The sequence below is a fragment of the Coenobita brevimanus genome, chromosome 22, assembly GCF_032717465.1.
Source record: "Coenobita brevimanus isolate Jiangsu-jjx chromosome 22, ASM3271746v2, whole genome shotgun sequence".
In the NCBI taxonomy this organism is placed as follows: Eukaryota; Metazoa; Arthropoda; class Malacostraca; order Decapoda; family Coenobitidae; genus Coenobita; species Coenobita brevimanus.
Window position 1 is genome coordinate 22,030,967 of NC_136975.1, and position 16,094 is coordinate 22,047,060.

Here is a 16,094-nt window from a genome sequence, read left to right on the forward strand (position 1 = left end):
CATTATAAAACTGGTGAAGGGTTTATGTAAAAACATAGCTAATAATGCAGAATATGCCATAAGCTGATAAAAGCTCTCTTGAAACTTACTTCCTCCTTATGTTTTACCATAGGCTGCGAAGACACAGCTGACTATATCAGCAAGTAATTACTGTTCACATTCTTTCATTGTAGCATTCCAAATTAACCCACATCAATTTTACTTACATGTCACTGGTGTCCATTGTCCTATCCACTGTCCTTCACGGCACTTTTGTTTCACGTGGCTCCTGCTGAGATTTGAGACCTCTCCAGTGGAAAGCACCGTTCCTCAAGAACCACACGTTGACGAAGTAATATGGAAAATCACACACACACTTCAATGAGTTCAACAGGTGGAAGGCTTTCTTCTTCTCTACCGAGTCCGGCTCGACCTCCGTTGCTCAGGGTTTGTTTACAAAATGGAAAGTCAGTATCGGTCAAAATACCTCGGGAGGAACAGTGACTAATCTTGCCTAGTCAAGCTCAAGATTCAGTATAGTTTTGACTTTTAGTGCTCGCGAAAACGGGTATCAGCATGAAAGTCAATATATGATATCAATATTGTTCAAGATATCTTGACTTTTAATGTCGCGAAAACGCGACTAGTTTCAGTGTCGACTGTTTAGTCTGCGACGTAGAGGAATGACTTTCTGCCTGCCTTTCACTCGGGTCGGACGTGTTTAGCTAATCCTGCCAGTCGTAGAGGTGTATAATTGAGAGAATAGGGAAGAAGTGAGCAGAATGGAGAGCGTTGCCCCGGATACAGGCGGTACGGGACTTTCACAAGCTATGGAAACCTCCACCATTGTAAACAAGAGGCCCCGTGATGTCTCCCCGCGGAGCGCCGGTTCCCCTGATGAGGCCATCACCCAGCAGGTCAAGCAGTCCAAGGTAGCTGGGAGGGAAAAATCTTCTAAAGGGAAAGGTATGCCCAACAATGTTGGGAACCCTGTGGAAGCAGCCACTATCCTGCTAACAGCAGATAAGACCACTACTGTTATGGCTGATCGGCAGTCCCCTGATCCATATGCCACTTTTCACCTGCAAGACCGGACAGGGCGCAGGATCTTTAACAACCCAAATAAAATCACTGATGCCATTGTCAAAGCCCATTTTGCCAAATACTTAAGGGAAGGAGAACCAGAGGTTTTGGGGTCCGGCCGGACCCTAGTTATCAGGCAAAGGGAAGCGGATCTTCCTAAGGTGAGTCCTCCCATGGAGGCTATCCAGACTCTAGGGCCTTGGGAGGTCAAGTGCCATCGGGTTAGAGGAATGAATGAAGGCTCATATTCTTTTGGATTAGTGGGGCCACTTGACTTAGAGTATGATGTGAATGAATTTCTTGGAGCCTTACAGTTTCTTGACAGGAACCATGATAGACCTCTAGATCCGTGCAAAGTGGTGGAGGCCTCTTGCCTCCCTGCCAGATTTCCAGGACCTAATGATCCTCATCAGTCGGAGATGGTTAGATTACGGTTTCAGGGCCCACTGCCTGTCCGGGTCCAGTGTCGGGGTATGTCCTTCAGGGTGTCAGAATATCGCTTCCCCGTCTTGCGTTGTTATCAGTGTCACCAGTTTGGTCATAGCTCTGCTACCTGTAGGAACTCTGCGCGATGTTCCATGTGTAGTGGTCACCACCGCTTTAAGGGGGAGGATGGGATTCGCTGTGACAGGGATCCATTTTGTTATCTCTGCCTGGGTGACCATAGGGTAGTATCCTGTACTTGTCCAATTTCTTGTCTGGCAGACAAGACATATAGTAGAGGTTGCCAGAATGGAACCCCCAGGCAGGACATCAATAGGGAACTATGTGCTCTACCAGCTCGCTTCCACAGTGATTGTACAGCGTCAGTTGTGGCTGGGCAACAGGCCTCGCAGGTGGCCTTCCAGTCTTATCTACCAGATAAAGATCGAACAGTCTCGGCCAGCCGATCTTCACCATCTCACACCCTAGCAGCGAGGGTGGCCTGGTCTCGAGCACCATCATCCCTGTCTGATGCTCCCACCCCAGTGTCTAACCGATTTGCTCCTCTGATGCCCGAAAATGATGATTTGGAAGACGAGACTCCCAATGACTCCATCCCGGTCCAGCCTGTTGTAGTGTCCACATCTCCAGCCTCTTTTGCAGACGTAGTGATACACTCTTCTCAGTCGCCCCTCCCCAAACGATCGTCTCGTCCCCAGCATCTAGCTTGTAGTCGCCCACCTCCCTCTGCTGATTGGGTAGCTGAGGAGGAACTGTCGGCCGCTCCGGTCCGAAATGAGGATAGGGGCATCTTGCAGCTTCTTCCTAACAGAAAACAATTGTGCCCATAAATTTCCCCTTGCCTACCACCACTACACTCAGATTCACCCACCGGTAATGGCACTTCTTCTGTCACCCCCGATTTATTCACTCCTTTTCGTCTAATCTTACTTGAAGCACTTTCCCTTTATTTACAGGGAGTTGCCCCGTTAGACATCTGTAAGCAGCTTCTGCCCAGGATTTCAGCTCTTGTCCCTCCTTCATAATGGGCCTCCCTGTGCACTTAACACTTTTGTTCTGGAATGCTCGCTCCTTGATTAGGAAAACTCAGGACTTTAAAATGTTTTTAGATGAACTCCAGCCAGCATTTATAGGAGTGTGCGAGACGTGGTTGCATCCGACAATCAGTTTCAAACTTAGGGGCTACGTCCTCTTTCGTGAGGACAGATTCCCCTGGACAGGAGGGAGGTTAGCTGTTATGGTTAGAGAGGACATCAAGTGCAGGCCTCTTACCCTGTCGCGATTTGAGGACGGTGTGTTGGAGGTCATGGCAGTCCAAGTGGAGTTTGCAGGAGGCTGGGCTTCTGTATTGGTGGCCTACAACCCATGCCAGTCTTTGGGGCGAGGTGAATTAGATCATTATACGAATCAGATTCCTTCTCCAGCTCTGGTCCTCGGTGACTTTAATGCATGTCATCTTTACTGGGAACCAGATCTCCCGGACAGTTCCCGGAATGCCTCAGGCTCCTCTGTATTCAGATTCCTGTTAAACTCATCACGGTTCACTCTCCTCTCCCCAGCAGGTTTTCATACTAGGTTCGACCAACACACAGCTGCTGCTTCAGTCCTTGATCTCTGTATAGGTGAGCCTAGGTTCATAGGGGCTGAATTCTCCCTCGGCCCGTACCTAGGCAGTGATCATCTTCCCTTGCTTCTTCGATTTCCAGATTTACGATTGAGGGAACCATACCCATCTCGTCCAAGGTGGAGACTCATGGAGGAGGGCTGGCGGGTCTATATGGAAGCATTGTCTGCTTCCTCTCCTGAGGTGAACCTCCCTCTTGAGGGACTTGCTGGCTCTTTTGCATCGTGGCTAGTAAGGGCAGATCATCGTGCTTTCACGTTAGTGACACACCGTTCAGTTCATCGTTGTGGGGTGCCATGGTGGACAGAGGCTTGTCGAGAGGCAGTAATGGCCAGACGCAGGGCATGGTATGCATGGCGCCGTTGCTTGTCAGTTAACAATATGCTACTCTATAAGCGCCTGAATGCAGAATGCACTCGCATCATTGCGGCTGCCCAACGGGAGGCTTGGTCATCATTTGTAGCATCCCTTTCCTTCTCTACATCATCTACCCATACATGGAGGTTTTTCAGGGCAATGCGAGGCTAGGTGTCCTCATTTTCCTTTCCTCTTCGTCAAGATGGAGTAGACTTATTAACTGACACATCGAAGGCGGACTTTTTGGCTTCATTTTTTTATTCCAAGCTTGGCACCCCTGTTCCCCTGCCTGACCTAAACTTTCTCATGACAGTGGTCAGTGATGCAGAGGCTGCTAGACCCCGATCTGGCTTGGTGGATCCTTTCACCTCAAGAAAGCTATCTTCAGCTATCTCAGCACTAGCCCCTCACAAGGCAGCTGGACCAGATCTCATCCCATATGAATTTCTGACCCATCTTCCTTTGTTGGGTCGAGACATCCTCCTGGATGTGTTTAATACCAGCTGGTTGAGAGGTGTTTTTCCAGACCCTTGGAAAATCTCTACCCTTCTCCCTTTTCCAAAACCGGGAAAGGATCATACACATCCTGCGGGATATCGCCCCATTGCCCTCCTGCAGTGTTTAGGAAAATTGATAGGTAGGATGGTTGGCACTCGTTTACAGTGGTGGGTAGAGACAAACAATCTCTTCCTGGAGGAACAGTGTGGTTTTCGGCCGGGCCAGGGCACACTTGATGTCTTACACCAACTAGAGCATCAGATACAGGAAACGTATCACAATAAGGGTGTCCTGCTGGCACTGTTTGTGGATCTGGCTGGTGCTTTTGACTCTGCATCTCACGAGGCTATTTTATACAAACTGGCATCCATGGGGATCCAGGGATCCCCCCTCTCCTGGCTGCGCAGTTACTTAACGGGTAGGCAGTTTTCTGTATCAGTGGGAGGGGCCATGTCTACACCACGTCATGTTAGGCGTGGCGTTCCTCAGGGTTCTGTCTTAAGCCCATTCTTATTTAATGCGCTTCTATCAGATCTCCCACGTCCCCCAGCCACCACCCCACTTATTTATGCAGATGATCTTATGCTGCTTAGTGCAGCTTCCACGTTGTTAGAGGCTCAACAGTGCCTTCAAGCCGGGGTGGATGCTCTTCTTCAGTGGTTAGGCAAGTGGGGGCTGCAGGTTACTGTTGAGAAATATGCATTGATATGTTTTACCCTCAAGCGTAGCTTTCCCTCTCTCCCTCATATCTCCTTGGGGGGAAGCCCGGCCCCTCTGCGACGCCAACACAATTTCCTAGGCCTCCGTCTGGACAGACCTGTCCTAACTTGGAAATCCCATATTGAGTATTTAAGATCATCGTGTTTGAAACGCCTTGACATATTGATAAGTTTAGCTGGGACACGCTGGGGGGCCTCCTGGGAAGTTTTATTGAAGTTCTATAGCGTCTACATCCTGAGCAAGATACAGTATGGAGTCGATATTTACGGTTCAGCCTCCCTGTCAGTTATGGATAGGCTGGAAGTCATCCAGAACACCGCCTTACGGATAGCTTTGGGGGCATTTAGGTCCTCGCCAGTGGTGTCCCTACATGCGGAGGATGGTGTCTTACCGCTAGCATGGGCCAGACATCATCATAATTGTTCATCTTATCGTCGCACCATGTCCTTCTCCCCATCCCATCCTCTTCGTGTGCTTTTCACCCATTCTCCTGTTGACCCCCTTGCTCCCTCCTGGCCTCTACGTTCCCATGCCCCTTTCCTTGTCCGCGCCCTTCGCTCCTTCTCTGTCCTCTCCCTTCCTCCTCCTACTCCTTCCCCAGTCTCCATTGTCTTCCCTATCCCACCCTGGTCCCCTCTGCCTTCCATGTTTAATTTCACCCTCCACGTCCCCTACTGTAAAGCTAATAATGATCTCTTTGCCCCTAACTTATTTAAAGAACTTGTCTCCCTTCGTTATCAAGGATTCCTCCAGGTTTTCACTGATGGCTCTCATTCCCTCACACCACCATCATCCTCTGCAGCCATGTTTGTAGAGGCCCTTTCCATTTGTCGAACCTGGAGACTAGATGGGAGCCACTCTGTGGTGGCCTCTGAGTTGTACGCTATTTTAGGGGTCTTACAGTTTGTTAGAGATATGATACCCCCCCAGCCAATAGTTGTTTTCTCAGACTCCCAATCATCTCTCTCGCTCTTAAGTTCCCAATCCCCCTCTACACATAGGCAGTTAGTGTTTCAAATCCAGTCTGTCCTTCTGTCCATGGACTCCAATGGATATTCCATGCATTTCCAGTGGATATCTTCCCATGTGGGTATACAAGCTAATGAGGTTGCTGATAGAGCAGCTACTATGGCACATTCTTCCCCCTCTGTGGAACATTATCCATTAGACTTTGGCAGCTTCTCCCAACTTGTCCTACAGTCTTGTTACTCCCATTGGAACTCAACTATGCAAGCAAGTCTTTCCCGTACCACCCTAGGGCAGTATAGACAAGATTCCTCCCCCAGTCCATGGGCGCGGTCATCGTTCAGAGCCTTGGATACTGCACTAGTGCGTCTGAGAATAGGTCTTACAGGTCTGGCATCCCATTTATATAGGATAAATATAGCCCCAAGTCCTAATTGTCAGTGGTGCCTGAATACTGAAGGCACTATCCACCATTTCTTGTTAGATTGTCCCCGCTTTCACTCCCTTCGAGTGAGACTCAAAGACGCTTTGGCCTCCGTGGGTATCACTTCCCTCACTCTTCCAGTGTTGTTAGGGGGCTGTGGTCTGGCCACCACGGATCGAGCTACTGTTATCCACCACACCCTGGAGTTCCTGAGGCAGTCGGGGCGTGTACACCTGCTGTAACATCCGCAAGTTATCATTGGTCCTGTTGCCCGAGATGGCCCTGGGGAGGGTGAATTAGACAACTGCCTACAACGCCCTTTAACTCAAGAAGAAGAAGAAGAAGACGTAGAGGAATGCAAAACTGTAAGTAGAAGCTTTACCAGAAGATGGCCACCATCCTTAGCAAATCAACTTTGGAAGGAGTTAAGAAAAGGACAAAGGTAGAAAGCAGGATGATGATTTCTACCAGGAACTGGTGGAAATGGAGACGCATAATAAGCTGGTTGAACGAGTGTACAGATTTGAGAAGGCATTTCAGAGTGAAATAGATGAAATAGAAAAGCAGTTGCACATGCAGAAGGAAGAAAATGAAAATTTAGGAAAGGAGAGTAATAAGAAAGACACAACAATAGATGAATTATCAGTTGAGGTGGGTACACTTAGAAGGAATATTAGTTAACTGCCAAGCACAGTTGCAACCATGAGAGTTATTAACGAGTTCAGAAATGATACAGAGACAATAAGGCAGGCAAGCACTCTGATAGATCATAGTAGTGATAAGGAGGAGAAGATAACCCAGGTAAATGAAGCGATGCAAAGCTACAAAAATGATGTGGAAACCACATATGCTGAAATGGTGAAAGTAAAGAAAGAATTAGAAACAAGAGTTGAAGAAAAGAGCATTAAATGGAAGTGAAGAAAATAATCGAAAACAATCCAAAATTGGTCAAAGATTCAGCAGACATCAACAAATCTATAGTAATCACTGGTATAGAGGAGGATGAAATAAAAAACAAGATTTCGGGAGACAAAAAGGAGATGGCAAATGTAATGAACATATTGAGGGAAGTGTCATAGGAAATCTGTAGTAAAGACATAGAGGAACACAAAAGGCTAGGGAAATATTAGAGAAATAAATCAAGGCCCCTAAAAGCAACCTTCCAGAGTGTAAACATTGTGGAGGAAATACTGAAGAATGCGAACAAACTTTTGGCAAAAGAGGACTTCAAAAATGTATGGATAAAAAGATGCCTAACTCAAGAGGAACTTGGATTACCAAAAGAGACGAGGGAGGAGGCAAGAACAAAGAATGAGGGAAGTTCAGAGGAAGAGAACACATTTTTTTTTTTTTTTTTTTTTTACAAAGTAACTGGATTACAGGTTCAAAAGTGGTACATAAACAGGAGGGAATAAAAAAGAGAAAGGTAGTAGACCCAAATCATGACAAGTATGTAAACAAGATGATTAAGTTGATGTACTCTTATGTAGATGGAATGGTATCAAAATTACTAGATATGAATGATTATATAAGAAAAAGGAACCACATATTGTTTGCCTAACTGAAACAAAATTAACACCAAGGATATCAAACGATACACTAAACCTAGGGGAATACAATATATGGAGAAGAGATAGGAACTTAAAGAAAGGAGGAGGAATTATAATATTAACAAAGAAAAATCTGCAAGTCAAGGAAATGGAACTATATGTACCCTCACAGGTAGAACTGATTGCAGTAAAGATTAGTACGTCTGAAGGGAAAGTAATTGTGGCAAATTTATACATGCCACCCAGATCAAACATCTGGGCAAAAGGTGAATATGAAGACCTGGCAGAGCAAACATTTCAAAGTTTAAGAGCATTACTGCATAGAATGGAGGAGAAATTTCAATACAAATATAAATTGGAATACTCTAGCTATAAAAAGCCAGGAAAGCTGTTGGGACCAAAAGCTCCTGGACCTTGTGCAGGAGATTTTCCTAACAAAACATGTAAAAGAAAGCACCAGAAAAAGAGGACTTGACATACCATTAATACTAGATCTTATATTTACTAGGCAAGAAAATGATAATGACAGTATAATGTATCACCCTCCATTTGGCAAAAGTGACCACACAGTATTAAATTACAACTTCAGGATTACATATCACATAGTTAATAGTAATGAAAGTTACAAAAAGAGCCTTAACTACAAAATGGGGAACTATCATGTCCTAAAGAAATACATCTTAAAAACAGATTGGGAAAAGGAGCTTAGAGGACAAGATTTAAATGTATTTAGAAAATTCTGTGAACTTTATGAAATAGGAGTCCAGAAATACATCCAGCAGCATAAAGAAGCAGAAAAGAAAATAAAGAAATGGTTTAATACAGAATTTAAAAAATCAAAAGAAAAAAGAGATTTGTTGTGGAACGGATACAGAAGACACAATAGTGAAAGGGCATATAACAACTATAAACAGGCAAGAAACGATTATACAAGAATAAGGAGGGTTGAGGAGGACATCGTGAATAAAAGTAGTGATCAACTGAAGCTATTTTACAGCTACATCCGAAGCAAAACCAAAGTAAAAGATAAAATACAATCCATTACAGGTGAGGGGATCAGCTACACCCCCTGGGGGTAGGGGAGTTTCAAGAATACTCCCCCAGTATCCCTGCTTGTCGTACAAGGCGACTTAAAGGGTTGGTGGTGGGTTAGTGCCCTGCCCCATAAAAAGATCTAAATAAAAAAGCGAATAAAGCGCCTCGGACCCGGACGGACTATACGTTGACGACTAACGAAATGGACAAAGGACATTCTTAAGGTGGGAACATGGAATGTGAGAGTAGTGAATGATGAAGTGAAAGAGAGATTGTTCAGGTGCTTGAGGATGCAAAAGTGGATATATGTGGATTGACTGAAACATATGGAGGTGAAAGGGTGAGAGAATGGGAATATGGTTTAGGTATATGTGCAGGAGTCAATGAGAATGAGAGGGCAAGAGAGGGAGTATGTCTGATGATAAGCAAGAAGTGGAAGGAGAATATAAGAGAGTATGGAACAGTGGGTGCAAGGACTGTATGGGTGAGGATGAAAGTAGGTATACAAGTGTGGGCGATTGCATTTGTGTATGCCCTGACAGAGGATCGAGTGGCAAGAGTGAAAGATGAGTTTTGGGCAAGAGTAGAAGCATGAATGGACAAGTTTGAGAGGAGCGAGAGAGTGCTGTTGATAGACATGAACGGCAAAGTTGGGAATGTACGAGTGGATGGAGTAGTTGGTCAGTGGAGTGTGCCAGCTGAAGTAGATGGGAATGGTAGTGCTTTGGTGGACATCTGTGCTTGAAAGGGGTTGGCAATAGCCAACACCTACTTTCATCATAAGATCATCCACCGGTATACATGGAGAATAGTGAGGAGGATGGATGGTGAACTTGTTGAACGAAGGGCATTGATAGATTATGTGTGTGTGGATGAGCGAATGAGAAGACAAGTGTTGGATGCAAGAGTGTGAAGAGGGTGGGGGAATGGAGTCTTGGACCATCAGTTAGTGATGGCCAAGGTAGAGCTGCAAAGAAAGTGGTTGAGGAGATGAAGGGGAAGACAGGAGGAAGCAGCTCCTGTGAGAAGAGTGGAGAAATTGCAAGATAGTGAGAAAATGACAGAGTATAAGAGAGTAGTGGAAGAAAGATTGGGAAGGTATGAGCCAGAGCAGATGGAAGGGGTGGAAGACGTATGTAAGATATTCAAGGAAGAGAGAGGTGCAGCATGTGAGGCGGTTTATGGAGTGAGGAGGAAATGCAAGGGTGTGCAAGGGACAGCATGGTGGAATGATGAGGTGATACGAGCTGTGGAACAAAAGAAGAAGGCATATAGTGAATGGTTAGCGAGTAGAGGTAGGAGAGAAGACGAGAGAGAGAAGTGAGAGGTATATGTGAGCAGGAGAAGGGTTATTAAGAGACTGGTGAAGGAGAGTAAGAAGAAAGTGGATGAAAAGTTTGAGAGGAATCTGAGTGTGAAATGAAGGGAGAGTAAGAAATTGTTTTGGAAGGAGGTAAAGAAAGTAAGGGAGTGTGAAAGGGGAAATAGTAGGGGAGTGAAAGATAGGAATAATAGATTGTTGGTGGAGAAGAGAGAGAAATTGAGGAGATGGAAGGAGCACTTTGAGGATTTGTTGAATGTAGAGAGTGAGAGTAGTGCGAGTATAAGTAATTGGGGAATGGCTGAGAGAAGAAGAGATGAGAGGAGGGAGGAAGAGATCACTAGGGGGGAAGTAGTGGAAGCGATGAAGAAGATTAAATTGGGAAAGGCCCCAGGAATTGATGGAGTGTGTGGTGAAATGCTTGGGTATGGGGGTGAGATTGTTGTGGAGTGGATATGGAAGTTGTGTAGATTGGCTTGGGAAGAGGGAAGGGTTCCAGAGGACTGGCAATCAGGTATAATTGTTCCTTTATAGAAAGGAAAAGGGGAGAGAGAAGTATGTGGTAACCATAGGGGTATTTGCCATCTTAGTGTGACTGGTAAATTATATAGTAGAATACTCATTGATAGGGTTAGGCATATGACAGAGGAGCTAGTTGGAGAAGAACAAGGAGGATTTAGGAAGGGAAAAGGGTGTGTAGATCAGATATTTGTTCTAAGATGTTTAGTTGAGAAGTATCTAGAGAAGGGAAGGAAAGTTTATGCTGCCTTTATGGACTTGGAGAAAGCTTATGACAGAATAGATAGGCAAGGTATGTGGAAGGTATTAAGAATATATGGAGTGGAGGGGAAATTGTTGAGTGCTGTGAAGAGTATGTACGAGGGAGCTAGGGCTACGGTGCGAGTGGATGGTGAGCTGAGTGATTCTTTGATCTCAATGTGGGACTGCAACAGGGTTGTGTGATGTCTCCATGGCTGTTTAATATGTACATGGATGGGGTTGTAAAGGAGGTGCAAGGTAGGGCAGTGGATGTGGGGATGGCTCTAATGAATGAGGGTGAGATTTGGAAGCTTCTGGTGTTGCTGTTTGCTGATGATACAGTATTGTTGAGTGCAGATGAATGGGAGTTGCAAGGTTTGGTGAATGAATTTGGGACATTGTGTAGGAGGAGGAATCTGAAAGTTAATGTAAACAAAAGTAATGTTGTTTAAGAGGAATGAAGTCACAGAGTGTGCAGCGAGGTTGGATGGTGAGGATATGGAGAATGTGAGTGCATTCAAGTAATTGGGTAGTGTGATGAGTAAGGATGGAACTTTGGGGGATGAAGTGTGTGAAAGGGTACAGCAGGGAAGGAAGGTTGTTGGTATACTGAAAGCAGTGATGAGAAATAGGGAGGTGAGTACGGAAGTTAAGAAGTCACTGCATGATAGTATTGTGATCCCTACCGTGACGTATGGAAGCGAGGCGTGGACCTTGCAAGAGGGGAACAAGTCTAGAGTGAGAGCAGTGGAAATGAGTTACTTGAGAGGAGCATATGGAGTGACGTGGAGGGACAGGTTGAAGAATGAAGAAGTGAAGGAACGTTGTGGGGTGGATGTGGTTGAGAAGATTAGGAGAAATACACTGGGGTGGTTTGGACATGTGAAGGGAATGGAGAATGAAAGACTGACTAAGAGCGTGTATGTAGGTTAGGTGGAGGGAGGGAGAGGGAGGGGTAGACCGAGGATGAGGTGGAGGGATGGAGTTCAGAGGTATATGAGGGAGGAGGGGGTGAGTTGGGGGGAGGGTAGTCAAATGTTGGGTGACAGAGCGACTTGGAGGCGTTTTGTCTGCAGCCACCCTTTGCAGGATTAGGGCGTTGGGCTATAGATAGATAGATAGACTAAATAAGAATTTCCAATCAGTTTTTACAGAAGAAAATAATTTTGAAAGGGATTATATGCAACATGCATGCCCTCACATACTACCAGATTTACAAATATCAGAAAATGAAATATAGGAGGAGTTAAGTACATTAGACAAAGGAAAGGCAAATGGTCCTGATGATATTTCATGCTGGGTGCTACATGAATGTGCAAAGCAGTTAAGTAAACCATTATCTTTAATTTTCAAGGAATCCTTGGGACAAGGTAAACTACCTGATATTTGAAAGTAAGCAAATATTGTTCCCTTATTCAAGAAAGGGAATAGACAAAATCCACTCAACTACCGACCAGTATCACAAAGCTGTGTTGTACGCAAAGTATTAGAAAAGATAAGTTTGGGTAAATCATCTAGAAGAACACAATATGATAACAGAAAGACAATTTGGTTTCAGAAAGAGAAAATCATGTGTTACTAATTTGTTGAGCTACTATGACAGGGTAACAGAAACATTACAGAGCAGAGAAGGATGGGTGGACAGTGTCTGTTTAGATCTCAAGAAAGCATTTGACAGAGTACTGCACCAAAGACTTATGGAAACTGTACCATCAAGGAGGAATCCAAGGCAAACTGTAGTGTTGGATGCAAGATTTTCTCAAAAAAATAAAAGAGAGAGAGAAATGAGAACAGTACTGAGGGGAAATGTCTCATCATGGAGGGAAGTGACTAGCGGAGATCCACAGGGCTCAGTGCTGGCACCAATTATGTTTTTAGTGTATATAAATGATACAGACAGTAAAATTCGAAAATTAATAACACAGACACTTGTAAAGAGCTACTAGAAGAATTAAATATACTTCATGAATGGAACAATACCTGGCAAGTGGAATTCAATGTGGACAAGTGTCATGTAATTAAGTTTGGTAAAAGTGGAAAAAGACCTGATTGAGATTATAAGTTAGGAAGTAAAACCCTACACACATCAGAAAAAGAGAAGGACCTAGGTGTGATTATCAGTAACAGCTGACCACATCAATGAGAAAGTATGGAAAATGTATACACTGCTTGCAAATATGAGAATTGCAAATACATACATAAATATAGACATGCTAAGGAAGATAATAACACCAATCATCAGACCAACCGTGGAGTATGCGTCAGTAGTCTGGAGTCCTCATCTCAAAAAACACACACCGGTAAATAAGATTGATAAAGTTTAAAGGGCCGCTACAAGATGGGTACCAAGCTTAAGAGATCAAAGCCACGAAAAAAAAACTAGAAAAACTGAATCTACCTACATTACAGGAGAGAAGGAAAAGAGGAGACATGATTATGCTGTATAAATGCATATCAGGGAAAGAGAAAATAGACATAAATGATTAAATAACCTATGGGGATGCATCAGCAAGAGGACACTGCAAAAAACTGCATTAACCCACCCCATCCCGACGTTTTCTGGGCAGTGGTATGCCCTAGTCCCGATATTTTTGGACTTTTTTTTTTTTTTTTTGCTCAAACATCCGCTTTTGGTGAGAAACATCGAAAATTCATAGAGAAATCGCTCACCTGAGGTTTAAAATACTCGATCCAGGTAGGAGTACTTCCTTACCTTACAGGGTTTTCTATCAGGCTGGCTGCAAAGTAAACGAGTTCTATGGGAGGATAACTATTCTACACCACTCATAAACGGTATTTATTTATTTATTTGGTACGAATTTATATATAGTACGAGAGTACAGGTCTCCCTCACTATTTGATGCCTCACTATTCGATATTTCGCTTATACGATCGATATTTATTGATACCAATCCCTCATTAATCGATGGAGAACGCTCGATTATCCGATCGCTTAAATAAAAGTAAATGTACGCATCGTAAACAAACGCAACGCATCACGTGCTTGTTTTCTGGCTGAGCGATTGTAGCCCAAGCCCGCTCATTCCCGCGCTCATTCCCGTGTTGTATTCAGTTGTGTCCAGTTGTTCTCTCCCGCATACGCCAGTGTTTGTGCTTTTTCTCTCCACAATCGTTGGTTATACTGTGAGTGAAACATTAGTGATGGCTTCCAAGCGACCTGAAACAACGAGTGATGTTGAGAGGAAGGCTAAAAGGCCAAGGAAAAGCTTATCTTTGCAGACGAAGCTTGAAATTGTTAAGCGCCACGAGGGAGGCTAACTCCATCGCCAGATTTCTGAATTTGCCCCAATCAACTGTCTCTACCATCATCAAGCAAGCAGCCACGGTAAAGAAAGCTGGGGAAACAACATCAACATTAATGGCCAAGACGCTGACGAGGCATAGAGAGCCAATAATGGAGGAAATGGAGAGGCTTTAAGGCTGTGGATTGATGATCAGACTCGCCGCCGCATGCCTCTCTCCACCGCCCTTGTGACAACGAAAGCCCTCTCCATTTATGCAGATTTACAGAGGAAAGGGTATGAAGTGAAGCAGAGGTCGACTTTCAACGCAAGTAAGGGCTGGTTCGACCGTTTTAAGGCTCGAGCAGCCCTACACAACATCAAGATGAGTGGCGAGGCAGCTAGTTCTGACGAACCTGCAGCAGCAGCATTCATACCTATGCTGAAGAAGCACATTGAAGAGTGTGGATACAGTCCCAAGCAGGTACTGAATTATGATGAGACAGGGCTGTACTGGAAGAGGATGTCTTCGAGAACATTCATTGCCAAGGACGAGAAATCAGCGCCAGGATTTAAAGCATCAAAAGACAAGGTAACACTGGTGCTGGGTGGTAATGCTGCTGTTGACCTGAAGCTGAAGCCTTTGCTGATTTACCGCTCTGAAAACCCCAGGGCACTCAAGGGCTTGGTGAAGGAATACCTACCAGTGATATACAAATCTAACAAGAAGGCCTGGATGACATCAAGCATGAATCAGCATTATGTTGCAAATTTTTTGTCCCCCCTACTGCGTGACTATGCTGCCAAACAGAACATTGCCAATCGTTTCCTCCTGCTGGTTGACAATGCCCCTAGCCACCCACGTACCATGGAAGATTGGGCAGACAACATAGAAGTGATGTTTCTGCCCAAGAACACGACAGCAATCATCCAGCCCATGGACCAAGGTGTGATCGCCACTTTCAAGGCTTATTATCAGCGCCGCACAATGAGTCAGCTGGTCAATGGGACTGATAGCCCTAACAAGCCCACAATCCAGCAATTTTGGGCCAATTATAATATCAAGAAGGCCATTGACAACACTGATGCTGCATGGAAGGAAGTGAGTGAAAAAACAATGAATGGCTGCTGGAGGAAATTGTGGAGTGAGTGTGTGCAGCTTGCTACGGACTTCACTGGATTTAATGATGTGGCAGTCATTCGTAAGGACATCGTCAGGCTCTCACATCTGGCTGGCTTCAGGGAGGTTGATGAAGACGATGTCAATGCATTGTTAATTTCCCATTATGAGCCGCTCAGCAATGAAGATCTGATGGAGTTGGAGCAAGAAAGAGCTCTAAATGGCGATGATAATGATGATGATGATGACGACAACGTACCCGAGAGAGGCCTTGATGTGAAAACACTTCGTGAGGTGTTCAATAGCCTAGACGAACTCTTGGAAAAACTCAAGGAAAGAGATCCAAACCCAGCACGAAGCAGAACAGTTGCCCATAATGTAGAGCAAGCCTTCAAGGTGTACAGGGAGATATTTGAAGCCAAGAAGAAAAAGGCAAAGCAAACCACTATCTCCAGCTTCTTCAAACCTGCCGCCACCTCGCCACCACTGCCGCCGCTTGCTCCGTCAACACCAGACATCGCGGCGCCTAGGCCTGTCCCGTCTAGGCTAAGCTCTGATGCCGCATTTCTTCCATCCACTTCTGCCACTGTGTCATCATCCATCACTTACATCCAGGATTCATCAAGCCCTGCCACTGCTGACGATGAGGAGCAAGTTTTCTTTCAGGGATTTAATGAAGACTAAAGAGTCTCTGAGTTGAGAGTGTACCGCAGCTATGAAAGGTACATTACGTGCAGGACTTAGCCTAGCGCGTTTGTGATTTTGATTTTTCTCATCTTTCCAGTGGATATAGGCCTCCTGGGGAAACCACTGTATAAAAAAAAAAAAAAAACGCGTCTATTACACTACCTCCTTGGGTGACGTGGAAAAGTGTTCTCCATCTCTTTATTGGTAAATATTAATGTAGCGGTCCGCATTAAATTAAATCCTATTAAACCTTAAGTTCGTTATTCGATCGTTCGCTATCCGATC

At 44.8% G+C, this 16,094-nt stretch overlaps 1 protein-coding gene across 1 annotated transcript; it reads left to right on the forward strand.

Annotated features, from left to right (window-relative positions):
- The first annotated feature begins 3,793 nt into the window (after positions 1 to 3,793).
- Positions 3,794 to 6,337, forward strand: LOC145392446 (uncharacterized). Its single transcript, XM_080266853.1, has one exon. The coding sequence runs from the start codon at positions 3,794 to 3,796 to the stop codon at positions 6,335 to 6,337; it is 2,544 nt and encodes an 847-aa protein (XP_080122979.1).
- Positions 6,338 to 16,094: the final 9,757 nt, after the last annotated feature.